The sequence below is a fragment of the Herpailurus yagouaroundi genome, unplaced genomic scaffold (genome assembly GCF_014898765.1).
Source record: "Herpailurus yagouaroundi ecotype Mexico unplaced genomic scaffold, PumYag 180, whole genome shotgun sequence".
Classification (NCBI taxonomy): domain Eukaryota; kingdom Metazoa; phylum Chordata; class Mammalia; order Carnivora; family Felidae; genus Herpailurus; species Herpailurus yagouaroundi.
This window is the reverse complement of record NW_024412411.1, coordinates 6,368,294-6,381,132: the sequence shown is the minus strand read 5'-3', so window position 1 is coordinate 6,381,132 and position 12,839 is coordinate 6,368,294. Positions and strand designations below refer to the sequence as shown.

General features: G+C 55.8%; 1 protein-coding gene across 5 annotated transcripts in view; it reads right to left on the bottom strand.

Moving 5' to 3' along the window:
• MYO7A (myosin VIIA) overlaps positions 1–12,839 on the bottom strand; it is an 87,724-nt gene that overhangs the window by 59,583 nt on the left and 15,302 nt on the right. For all 5 annotated transcript variants that reach the window (XR_005794696.1, XM_040489445.1, XM_040489442.1 and 2 more), the window contains 2 exons: positions 9,370–9,483; positions 4,590–4,742 (listed from right to left, as the gene is read on the bottom strand). Coding sequence is in view for 4 of the 5 variants with exons in the window: in XM_040489445.1 (XP_040345379.1) it covers positions 4,590–4,742; positions 9,370–9,483 (267 nt within the window). In the remaining variant the exon portion in view is untranslated. The remainder of the gene's footprint in view (positions 1–4,589; positions 4,743–9,369; positions 9,484–12,839) is intronic.

The window sequence follows — 12,839 nt, the reverse complement described above, 5'->3', positions numbered from 1 at the left end:
AAAAAAACCTTCAGTTAGAAGCACCAACTCCATCCGCCCCCGCCCCCCGCCAGCCCAGCTAAGATGAGATGATCCCCCCCCTTCAGGAAGCCAGGCAACCTCCTATGTGCCCGCATGATCTCCATCACTTGGCCCACCTGACTCCTCTGCAATTCTGGTTCAAGGGCTCTGCCCCCTAGCCTCACTGTCCCTTCTACCCAGGCCTGGCACCGCGCATTAACTGGGGCCCAGAGGAAAGAGCAGAGAAGGGATCTGAGGGGACAGCCTGTCAGCAACTCTTAGGCAGCCTCGGTGGTTCATGGGAAAAAAAGCACAGAACAGGGTAGAGAAAAATGCTATTTGTGCAGAAAAAAATTTTTTACATGTAATTTTATGTCATATTCAAGATAGATCATAGATACAGTCTGTCTTGGAAGACAGATGAGAAATCGGCCGTGGTTTTCTCTGTGGCAAGAGGACAACTTTCCAGCTTACAGCACGTGTGCCCATTTCCGAACAGCTAATAGAAGCAAGGCCGCTTCCGTCAGTGAGGACGTCCCCCACCCCCCACACTGCAGAAGGGCAAGAACACCAATCTGCCAGCTGGACCCCTGTTGGGTGCAGGACGTTGCCACTGCACTTGGTTGCTGCCTGTGCTCCTCAAGAGGCCAGCGGGAGGGGTTATACAGCCCTTTCCAGATGGGAAAGCATCCTCTGGGAAGCAGAGGGACTTCGAGATCAATTCACGAGAAGCAGGGGGCAAGGAGACTCAGGCCCGTTCTGCCCCCGCCGGTCCCCCAAGGCTCTCAGCTCTGCTCCCTGAGCCCCTCTGGCCTCTCTCCCTCCAAGGGTCTGTGGTCAGCAGGGGGTTAATGCCCAGCTGCCCAGCACAGGCTTCCTGCTCGAGCCTCCAGGAAGAAAAACCTGCCTTTGGGGCCATAGGTTGGGAGGGGGAGAGATAACGACTCTTTCCAAGCCAAGGACACAACACACGTGGTCTCTAGGGGCCCCAAGTCCCCAAGCAGAGTTCCGGGAACCTCTCTGGAGCCAGAGACACACTCCAGGAGATGTGACAGGAATGGCTCCGCCTCTGCCAGGAAGCCGTCCGGCCTGTCAGCCCTGGAGCCTTAAGCCCGCCATGGAGACCAAAACACATCCTGGGCACACGCACCTTCCCAGAGTCACAGAGGCGCTCACCCAGAAAGTCTCCCCACAGCGTCAGAGGGAAGTCTGGGACCAGAGAGTAGGAGGGACTCCCCAAAGGCCACCTGCCAAGACTCGGACCCGGGCCGGCCTATTCAGCATCAGGGAGCCCAGAATTCCCACCAGCCATGCCCCTTGCTCCCTGTGGGACCCAGGGGTTGCCAGGTGTCTTCTGGGGGTCCTCCCCCCATTGGGGGTGTCCAGAGCTGATTTTTCGCCCTAGGGTGCTTTCCCTCAGGCTTCTAGGGGTGGGCTAGCTGGAGTGGGCATGCCCAAGGCAGACAGTCAGGGAGAGGGCATCACCCAGCCCAGGGCTGTGAGCAGCTGTGGTAATGTGAGGAAATCCTGGGTACATGGGGCTGTGCCCAGGGTAACCCAAGCCATGAAGTGACCAGGGGTTGCCATGGTTAGGGACAGGTATGGTTTCTGAGTGGGACAATGGCCCGGTTGCTTCTTCAAAGCTCTAGTCCTACCCCATCTACCCAGTCACAGCATCAGAGAGTTGGCAAGTTGAAACCCTGTACTGGGCAATCGTTGAACATGGCTCCCCAGACCCACACACACCCAGAATCTGAGGCCCATGGACCAACTGAGCTGGGGACCCCCCAGGTGCCATATTTTGATTTCCTGAACAAGAAGGCAACTTAGGCACCGTACCTCGAGTCGGTGTCCTACCCCCTCTCCCTCACCCAGAGAAGAGACCACCAGAAAGGTAACTGGTGAGAAAAAGTGGTATAGATCTTGGAGTTTTCTGGAGAATCCATAAGCTTCTCAGATTCTTTTCTTTGGTCCCCTTATCAGGCTATTCAAGGACCCAAAGCTGACTTCTCTGCTAGCTCCCAGCTAGTCTATCCCCCCAAATTTCACAAAGAAGATTTGTTCTTCTCAAACTGGAGGTTTTTTCTTCCCCTCTCCTTCATGAATGTTGTGTTTGCCTTTGTTCTTTGATTCAGCCCACCAACTATCCCTCACATGTGAGGAACCAGTTGGCCTGTAAGAATCACGAAACTGTGTGCAAAATAACCAATGACATGCCTCTGGTTATTCCTAGACATGGTCTGTGGGGTCTCTGGTGGGGACAACTCCCGTCTGACCCAGCTTCTCCGTGTGAAGGGGTCCTCGGCCTCCTCCTGACAGGACACTGGGTCAGGACATCAGCTCTGGCAGTGGCCTCCCTGTCCCCACTTGGCTCTGGACCCAAGTGTTAGCCTCCACCCAGCCCCAGGAGAGCAGCCAGAGAGAGCCTTAGGACCCTCCTGTGTCCACCTGCCATTGACGGGGAGGAGCAATGAGGTAACCACCAAGAACTGGGGCGCAGACACCAGTGGATCCCCATAGGGGATCGCGTTCTAGCACCATCCTCCTGTCTGGATGGCCTGGGCTCGCGTTCTAGCACCATCCTCCTGTCTGGATGCTGCTGCTCATGTCTGGAGGTGCCTTCCGTGCCCTGCCCCCGCTCTGGGTGAGGGAAAGGGCGAGAGGGGCTTTATTAGTGCTAAAGGGCTCCCTGTAAAAGCCACTTGTGTTCACTCAGGGGACAAATGTCAAGGGCCTCAGCACAGAGGCATAGGGGGGCCTGAAGTGGCAGAGGGTCCCAGGGTGGGGAGGGTAGCAGAGGGCCTCCCTGGAGGGTGAGTGGTCACAATTCCAGGGCTTCTGAGAGGATGGATCCCTGACCTTGACACAGCTCCTTGCTGGGATTGCTCAGGGACAACTTCAGGGCTTCCAGCCCTGTCTCCCTGGCTGCTCTTCACAGTCCTGACAACCTGAGTGACCCTGTGTCACTCACTTACCAGGCGCAGTCCTGCCTCCAGCCTCCTATCCAAGCAGTGCCCCTTCCTGAATGCTGCAGCACCTACCTCTGGGAACCCTGCCTTTCTCCCTAAGCTGGGAGCAAAGGCCGCACTCCTACAGGCCTGCTCTGTCTGCACTTTTCAGACGCTTATCACCACGTGTGTCCCCCAAGCATGCCCCCTATAGCAGCCTGCCCCGGGATCTGCCTGAGGGTGAGGGTGTGTTGGGGGGGGGGGGGGGGCGGTTGCTCTGTCCTGCTCTCTCCTTTTTGTGACACAGCCCTGGTTTCCCTCACCGGGAGCTGCTGGAGGGAGGCGCTGGGTCAGAGACCTGCAGTGACCCCAGCACAAGCTCTGGGCCTGGCTAAACGTCCCTCAGACTTAGTTTCCCAGTCTTAAAGTGGGACTATGGGACTAGCCCAGCAGTTTTCAGAGTGTGGCCCAGAGATCTCTGAACGCTCAGAGAACTTTCAGGAAATCTGTAATCTTTTCCACCTCCGTATCTTTGCAGCCAGCTTTTCCTCATACCCTTCAACCCAACATCATCGCATCAGGCTGGATGTGAAGCAGATAGGAGAATTAGTTGTCTCCTATTAAGCCAGACATTAAAGGTATTTGAAAAAAATATATAAAATAATACCACTCTCCTCACTACTTTTGGGGGGTATATATGCAGTTTTTTTCCATAAAAAATGTTTCCTATAATAGATCTTTATGGTGATTTTTTTAATGTATTGATACATTTGTGAAGTTTCTCAGTTTCAAGTTCTAATATGGTAAATATCAATAGATAAAGCCTACATTAATAAATGCTCTGGGAGGGGTGCCTGGGTGGCTCAGTCGGTTAAGCGTCTGACTTCAGCTCAGGTCATGATCTCACACTTCGTAGGTTCAAGCCCCGCGCTGGGCTCTGTGCTGACAGCTCAGAGCCTGGAGCCTGCTTCAGATTCTGTGTCTCCCTCTCTCTCTGTCCCTCCCCTGCTTACACGGTCTCTCTCTCAAAAATAAATAAACATTAAATGTAAATAAATAAAAAATAAATGTTCTTGGGAATCCTCAATTTTAAGAGCATAAAAGGTTCCCAAGGCCAAAAAGTGTGAGAGCCTGTAGAGACAATAGCCTCCGTGGGCCCTTCGTGTTCTGATGGTCTCTGAACCCACCTCTTGGAATCAGCTCAGTCCTGGCCGAGTGAGACTATTTGTCCTTGTCAAGTTTCAAGGTGAAAGAACGTGGAGGATGTGTATGACTGGTTCTTATATCAAGGTTTTGTGGGGTCAAGGATCATGTTCCTTCCTCCATCCCCTTCTGAGGATAGAGACTCTGGGCCCATCCTAATGTTGACCTTGAGGACCAATGGCAGGCCCCGCCCCCACAGCAAACCCATCTCTGGGCAAAGCACAGAAGCAGCTCACCCACCGGCCCAGGCCTCCCAATGGTTTCAAGGCCTAGGGAGACGCATGAAACCTGGGGTGTATACCGCTCCCTCCCCCAACCACAGACCACAGAAGCCTAGGCCCCAAAGAAAGGATGGTTCAGAACAAATGGCCGGGGACAGAGGAGCCCCTGACTACCTCGGGAGAACGGCCCCTGGCGGGTGGGCGGGGCAGCACTCACGTAGATGAGATGGTCCCGATAGCGGATGAGCAGGTTGCGCAGGATGCCAGCTTCATTGAGGTCTCCCAGGCGGATCATGTCCTCCACGCCATGGACCGACGTGGGATGCATGGGCTTGATGTGCGTGGCGTTCTGCGGGGAGATCCAGTGTTCCTGTGGGGAGGCACGGTGGCTACCGTCGGGTGGCTCTTCTGGGACCCAGGCTGTGCTCTGCTGGGCAAGGGGCCCAGGAGGAGCAGGAATCCTGGGTCCACGCGACCCTGGTAAAGGCCTTGTCCTTTCCCGTGGCCAAACACGATCATTATCAGGTTTGTGCTCACGCCCACACTCTATGGACCACTCCTCCTCCTCCTCTTAGGGAATTCTCTCTACAGACCTAAAAGATGGGGAGTGCAGGGACTTTGGCCCCCCTTTGGATTCTCACAAAGGGAATTAGAGTCCCCCCAGTCTCTTCGCAGGATGGAGTGGAAAGTGTTAGTAGACTGGACTTCAAATTACACCAGAAGCGATTTCAGACAGTGCCAAGAATAAACCAACGGGCATACAGGATAGAGATAAGGGACGGAACCACCTTAGGGTGGTCAGGAACTACCTCTCCGAGGAGGTGACATTTGAGCTGAGATCTGAATGACAAGAAAGGGCCCCCTGAAGATATAGAGAGGGCATTCCAGGCCCAGGGAACAGCAAAAGCAAAGCCTCTGAGGTCGACAAAGGCAGGGCCATAGCAGTGGAGATGGAGAGTAGATCTGTTTGGAATACAGCTCACAGGGCTTATGGATGAAGGTGGAGCAGGGGTGAACTTTCAGTGCGTGGGAGCTGATGGGGAAACTAGGAGAGAGGTTGCCCCGTGGCTCTTCCTATGCTCCCCTGTAATATCTTCTCCTCGGGCAGGGGGTGGCTTCTGGTGGTACGTCTGGTCAATAGCACTGGCAGTGTCAACAAACCCGCAGATGGCTCCTTCCTTCCCCAAGGTGGTCTCCAGCACCTTCTCCTCACAATCCTAGCATCTCAGGGAGGGGAGGGTCTGACTGTGCTCTGGAGTGTGGCTGCAGCCTGAATGAGCCCCCACAGCCCTCCGGGGGCCCCTCCCTGTTCCCAAATGCCAGAACCCTGGGAGCTCCAGGGGTCTGACTTTCGGGAACAGGGGAGAAGGGGAGCCCTCTGCCCACACCCAGCTCAGGCCCTCAGACTTGGTGAGTTAGTGTGGTGCACCCAACATGTTCTCTCCTGCCTCCTTCTCTTCTGGGTCCCCCTCTGGGATAACCAGCCCCAACAGCTAGTCACTAGCAGGAATCTAGGGCATGGGCCCCTCATCCCGTCCCATCCCCAATCCAACTGGTCACCCTGTCCTACTCATTCAACCCTCTGAAGGGCTGCTGCTGAGTGGGCAGTGCCTTCCTCGCCACCTCGAGCCCCTACTCCGATCCAGACGGCCATCTCTTCCCTCACCCTTGCTGCCCTCCACCTCACACCCAGCTCTCCCTGCAGTCCTACATCCCCTGGGGGCTTCCTCAAGCACCTGTCTGATCCCATCATTCTGGGGCTTGGAGCCCTTCCCTGCTTCGCCACCCTCTTCAGCCTGGCATTCAAGGGCCAGCCTGAGGTGGACACAGGGACATGTGGCCTTTGCTCCAGCACACGCCCCTGCCCGTAGTTCTAAGCCGGAGAAGGTTGGTCTCCACTTCCCCCAAATGCCTCTGTCGCCTTGCTCATGCGGTTCCCCTTACTTCCCTTCCACCCAGCCTTTGAGGCCCCACTCAAGGTTTTCCCAGTTTCTAAAGCCTCTGCTGACAACGCTGCCCAGCCTCACATGCTCCACTCTTCCATCCCCCTCACCTCCACCACAGGCCACGTCAGGGCCTCCTCTGGGCTCACACATTGCCTGGGTCTCCCACTGCGAGGCAGTGGTCACCCTGGGCTGCTGTTGTCTGAATGCAGTTCTGACCTCCCAACGTGCCCAAAGGCTGGGGGCTCGTGGAGGCCAGATTCCAGGTCTTCTACATCCTGGGTCCACAGTGCCTCACACATGGGCCAGACACAAATGATGTGGCAGGAAATCTGCTAGGACATGACTAACTGGTGACTACTGGACCAGTTCTGAATTAGAAGCAGGAATCCTAGTCATGGAGAGACCCTAACAGTCCCTCATACCCGCCCTCTCACTTCGCGTGGATCAGAGTAGGATGGGGGCCTGCACAATACCCTCAGAGGGATCAGGGACAGGGCTAGCCATATAGCCTACAACTCCAACTGCCCTGGCATTTCAGGGCACCTCCTGGGCCAGAAGCATTTCCATCCAGGTCAGGCCCTCCCTGAGGCATGAATGGGCCGGATGGCGAGATCGAAGAACCCGCCTGGACTTTCCAGTCCTGAGTGGAACATTCCTCTCTCCCATTTTATCCTATTTCTTGATAAAAGCTGATCCAGCTGGAAAATTCCCTCTGCCTGGTCCCTGCTCACGGACTTGGTGCTAGGCTCTGATGCAGGCCAGAGGGAAGAGGGTGCCTGGGCAGGCTGGCTGCCTCTCCCATTGACCCCAGCCTCTGGTCCCCATAATCCTTACCCTAACAGTTCAGCCCAGAGGTAAGAGGCGGCTCAGCCACCGCGTGACCCTGTAAGCCCTGTGCACGCCACCTGGCTTTCCTGAGCTTCCATGACCTCATCTATGAAATCGGAGTTAGAAGAACAGTCCCTTCTTCTTGGGGATACTGGGGGAATTAACTGATACACTAAAGGTCAACCTTTGCTTTACTCCCACCATGTCTAAAAAGCGCTGCTGCCTGGTAATTGCCCAACCAGGGCTGGGTATTATTACTCTAATACTTTCTGGTTTGACAGAGGAGATCTATGTTCTCATTTGTTCCTCATAAAATCCCACAGCAGAATCACCAGCCCCCATTTAATAGCGAAGAGTCACACTCAAGTGACAAAGTGGCTTACCCAGGGAAATGGCAGAACTGAGCCTATCCCTCCCCCTTTCCTGCACAAAGGGGACTCCCAACTGAGGTCAGCCAGCACCCCTCAGGTCAATGTTCACAGGCACTTGTAGCACAGATCAAAGTGTAACCAGGGCACAAACTGAGACCTGGCCCTGAAGGAATGCCGGAGGGGGGGAGGAGGGGGGGAACATGGCCAATCCCAAGGACTGGGAACACATCTGGAAAAGAACTGGTCTGGTACTGAGTTTAGAGGGATGGGGAACCACGTGATCTGTAGAATAAGGAAAGGAGAGGTGTATCTGGCAATGGGAACAGCTTGGGCAAAGGCAGAATGTTAGGATCTCAATGAAGACTGGAACCATAACCATTCATTCATTCATTCAGCAAAGCTTCACAGAGAACTCTCTCTGGACAGATATCTTGTGGGGTCTCGGGGGAACCAGAAGGGATTTGCCTAGTCTCGGCTGTCAAGTTAAGGGAGTCTTGGAAGTCAGAGGGGTCAGGTTGGGGGGTAGGAATGAGAGTGGGGAAGCCCCTGAAAGAGGGGGCCAGAAGCTCTGGGCCCAGTGCCACTGAGGCAAACCAGACTCTCTGACCTGCTCCCGGCCAGCCAGTCCCATCCGTCCACGCCTGCAGCCCCCACTCTCAAGTCTTTAGTGGGAACAGGTGGGAGGGGAGCTCTGGGATCCAGTGACACAGTTACGGGACACCATCTGACATGCAACATGACCCAGGTGAAATGTAAGCCTGCAGGCACGGTCCCTGGGCCCCACCCTCGGGGCTGCGGGAGGGTGCGTGCCCCTGTCTGTGCGGCCAGCTGAACCTGTGCCCCCTTCTCTGGCTGCGACCTCACAGTGGCTTCCTCTAAGGTCCTAGAACCACAGCCACCAGAATGACGGGGCAGGCACTCCCGTTCTAAAGCCCAGGGACAAAAGCATGGTTTCACGGAATCTGAGCCCTAGAGTCGCCATCGAGATATTGGGAGAGGAAACACATACACAAAGGCCAGAGGTCCTGGGTGCTGATCCCAGCACCATCACTTACCAGCTGCTTGACCAGGCCTGGTGGTCCCTCTCTGTCCCGGTTTCCCCTTGGGGTAACACTGGCTGCCCTCCCTGCCTCTCACAGGTGCTGCGAGGACCCAAAGACGGAGCTTAGGCCAAAGGGCTTTGTGCATCTCACGGCGGGGGGGAGGGTCCCTGAAGACTGCAGGAACAGCAGGGATGCCCCTGCCCCCCCTGTGTCCAGGACCTGGCTCCTGGGCTCCTGATCCCTGCCCTTGCCCTGAGGAGAGCCTTCTGCTCCCTGTCCCTAGTCATAGCAAGACTATGGGCATTTTTAGACTAACTGACTTTACTGAGGTGTTCTCTATGTGGGACCCAACTTTTGAGTCAATAACCCAGTGAGACAGGTATTATTATCCCCATTTTATAGAAGAGGAAACCGAGGCTCGGAAGGGAAGGGGACTTGATGAAGGTTGCACAACTAATAAGGAAGTGGGCAAGGTGGGATTTGAATCCAGGCTGTCTGACTCAAAGCACCCCTGTGGAACTTCAGCCTGGCACCACGTCCGGCCCGCCACTACGCACGCACCCATGCCCTCCACACACCCATCTCTCATACTGCACAGAACAGACGGAGTGCTTACGGAAAATGAACTGGTAGCCTGGGCAGAGGGGAGGCAGCCTCTCGCGGAGGCAGTGGGAAAGTTCCATGGAAGAGGGGGTGTCCAAGAGGCCGGAGGAGGGGCACGGTACCGCCTCCGCCCCCTTGAGGTTGCTGCCCGGCCCCTGTCAGCCTGTGTCTTCCCGCAGGGGCAGGGGAGGTAGGGAGCTACTCACATTGCCTTCATCGTCCACCACCTGGATCTGCCCAGAGTCACAGAGCTTCACCACCGCTCCGATGGGCACATCGAACTCCTGCCCAGATCTCAGGTCCATCCAGACATAATCCCCCTGTGGGTGAGAGAGAATCCCAGGCCAGGTGAGCAGGGAGGGGGATCCTGTGCCTCGGCGCTCCTACTGCCAGGGGATCCTGTGCCAACCACGGGAGAGGGAAGGAAGGGGAGCTTGCACTTGCTGGGAGCCATCCGGTGCCAGGCCCCGGGCTGGGCACTTATGCAATGTCTTCAATCTCTCCTCTGTAACAGCCAAGTCCCCATTTCACAGATAGGTAAGCAGAGGCTCAGAGATGGGAGGAGCCAAGAGCATACAGCTGGGCAGCTTCAAACCCAGGGCTGTCCAGCACCCGGCTCTCCCCAAGGCTCTACAACCCCACACACGTACAGAAAATCTGTCGAGGCTCAGGCAGAAACACCAATGCACTCACAGTGGCTTCCTCTAAGGTCCTAGAACCACAGCCACCAGAATGACGGGGCAGGCACTCCGGTTCTAAAGCCCAGGGACAAAAGGAGGCATCCCCTTCTGTCCTAAAGGAGGCATCCCCACAGGACACCCAAACAGTCTCCATCACCTCCAGAGTCAAGTGTCATAGTCACAGGTGTGGGTTTCCTTGCAGTGACACTGCTCTGTCCTGGGCCCTGTGATACGAGTTCTACCACCCTACCTCCTAGCTTGTGGAGGGAGAACCCTGACCTTGAGCGGGAGGGTGTCACGCTTGTGTCCCCCGCTCTCACCACACACCCAGTGAAGGCACACGGAAGCCAAATTTAAAACCCAGAGTCGGAGAAACAACCACTTTCAGCGCTGGTGCATTCCACAAACGCGTACTGAGCACCTACTGAATACAAGGCACTGATTGATCTAAAGACTGGGGATCCAGCAGTGACCACGGAGTCTACCTTCTCGTTGGGAGGAGACAGAAGACAAACAACTGAGCAAACGCGTTCACACAATCGATCGCGGCAGATGGCGGGGAGGACGGCGAAGGGGCCAGGCACACCGAGGGTGGAGAATGACTGGGCTGGACAACGGCAGTCACAGAGGTGGTCAAGCTCCAGCACCATCAACTCTCACTGGCCTGCAGGTACAAGTTAGATTTTATTCTAATCCGAATAAGAGGATTCCCCAGGAGGGTGAGAGAACACAGACCCTCTGTAACTTACCAAGCAGCAGTTAGGAATAGAACCGCTGATGAAACAGGACAGTGAACCTCACCTGAGGGGATGGCCCCGTGGAAACCACGTGGCCTGGGAGTTGGGAAGCTAGGCTTGCTCAGCTGGGCCACGGACAAGACGCTGCCTGACTTGAGCCTCAGTTTCCACGTGCCTCAGGGGGTGGGCTCAGCGAGTCCCAAGTCCAACTCCTCACTGCTCCAGACTCCTCCTGTTCGTCCCCATTGGAAGCAACTATTTCTTGGCCACGGCTGCCGCTTTGTGGGAGGTTACGCGCGTCAGAGACAGGTTAGCTCCAAACCCCAGCTTCCTCCCAGAAAAAGGAGGAAAAATTAGACGGGCTCTGGAGAGGAGAACGCACGTGTTTCCTGAGCATCTACGGTGTGGGTGTGCCTGCCGGGGCTGCCTGGCTGCTTCCCGTGGGGCACCCCGTGTACCCTTCCGTCCCACACCCAAACTGCGCTTCCTGACACACCCCTCAGAAGCTCTGAGTTCCAGGTCGAGGATCACCTGCCACACTGGCTCACACCGCTCTTCTCCACCTGCCCGCTACCCCTCCCACCTTTCCACTGAGAGGACGCCACCTGTCTGTCTGTCCAAATAACAGCCCTTCCAACCCCTCCCCACCTCCCCTCCTTCTCCCCCGCCCCCCAACCCCGGAAGAGCGCATTCATTGATTCAGCTCTTATTTACGGAGAGCCCACTGTGGGTCGGTCCCTTTCCAGCTCTGGGGACAGAGCCATAAACAGATGGGAAAGGCAGCGTGCCTCTAGGCAGAGGAGGGGAGGATGTGAGGGGAACGTGGGCAGGTACCAGACTGTACAGGGCATAACCACAGACCGGAATTGGACTTTCTTTTAGGTATGACAAAGAGCCACTGAGGGTTTAAGCCGGAGAATGGCACGATGAATTTACATTTTCAAAACCTCGCTCTGGCTGTTATGTGGAGAACAGAGGCATCCCTCCAGGCCCCAGGGCCAGCACCACTTGGGGTGACCGCCGTCTGTGTGACCCTTTGCCACTAGCATGCAGCCCCCGAGGACCGGGCTGGGTCTGTCTCCTCTGTGACTCCCTAGAGTCAGAGCCTGACACAGAAAAACAGAATTTGTCTCTCGATGGGAGAGTGTGTGTGTATGTAAGAGAGAGAGCATGTGACAGAGGGTGTGTGAGAAAGAATGCAGAATGTATAGCATGAGAAAGAAAGAGACCGAGACAGACAGACAGACAGACACTAACCGCTGGCGGCCAGGCTAGCCAGGACATTGCCCCATGCTAACTCACAATACACCCACAACGGGCCAGGTAGGAAGTGAGATGCTTCCCTATGATTATCTCACTGACAGCCCTCAGGCAGAAGATTCCATTTCCACTTCATCTCCTCACAGAGGTCAAGAAGCTTGTCCAAATTCACCCCGCTGTTTTGTAGTAAAACCCGGAATGAAGCCCAAGTCTGACAAATTCCGAACCCAGGACTCTTGCTGGACGGCTCTCTGAACCCAGTTTTGTGAGCAAAACGGGAAACACTGACAGGATCCCTGGTCTTGGATGGCTTGTGGGCCAAGGGGCAAGCTAAGAGTTTCAGCCGAGGGCAGCTGGGGGTCAGAGGTTGCCCCCAACCCAGCACAGACAGAGCCTGGCACACAGGAGATATGCCCCACTCCGGGAACAGAGGAGAACCGGAAATCCGAGACTTCATGTGAGTGGGAAATGGAGGCTCAGAGAGGCTGAGCTCAGGCCTACAGGAAACAGGCAACTAGAACTCTCCTAACCAAGGACTGTCACAAGGAGGGCAGTGGCTTAACTTTTTCTCTGCTCTAGGTCTCAACTGGAGGAAAAAGGAGAAAATGGCAGCCAACTGGCCTCAGGGAGAATTGCGAGGCCCGAGCACCTGTCTGAGAGGAGAAGTTCCTGGTCCCGGGAAAAGTTCTTGGGGCACCAGAATGCAGGTGGGTTCAAAGTCTTCATTTTACAGATGAGGAAACTGAGGCCCAAAGAGACAAAGGAACTGGGCCACAGTCACTCATCAAATCAGTGACTGATAAAGACTCTGAGGGGCGCCTGGGTGGCGCAGTCGGTTGAGCGTCCGACTTCAGCCAGGTCACGATCTCGCGGTCCGGGAGTTCGAGCCCCGCGTCGGGCTCTGGGCTGATGGCTCGGAGCCTGGAGCCTGTTTCCGATTCTGTGTCTCCCTCTCTCTCTGCCCCTCCCCCGTTCATGCTCTGTCTCTCTCTGTCCCTA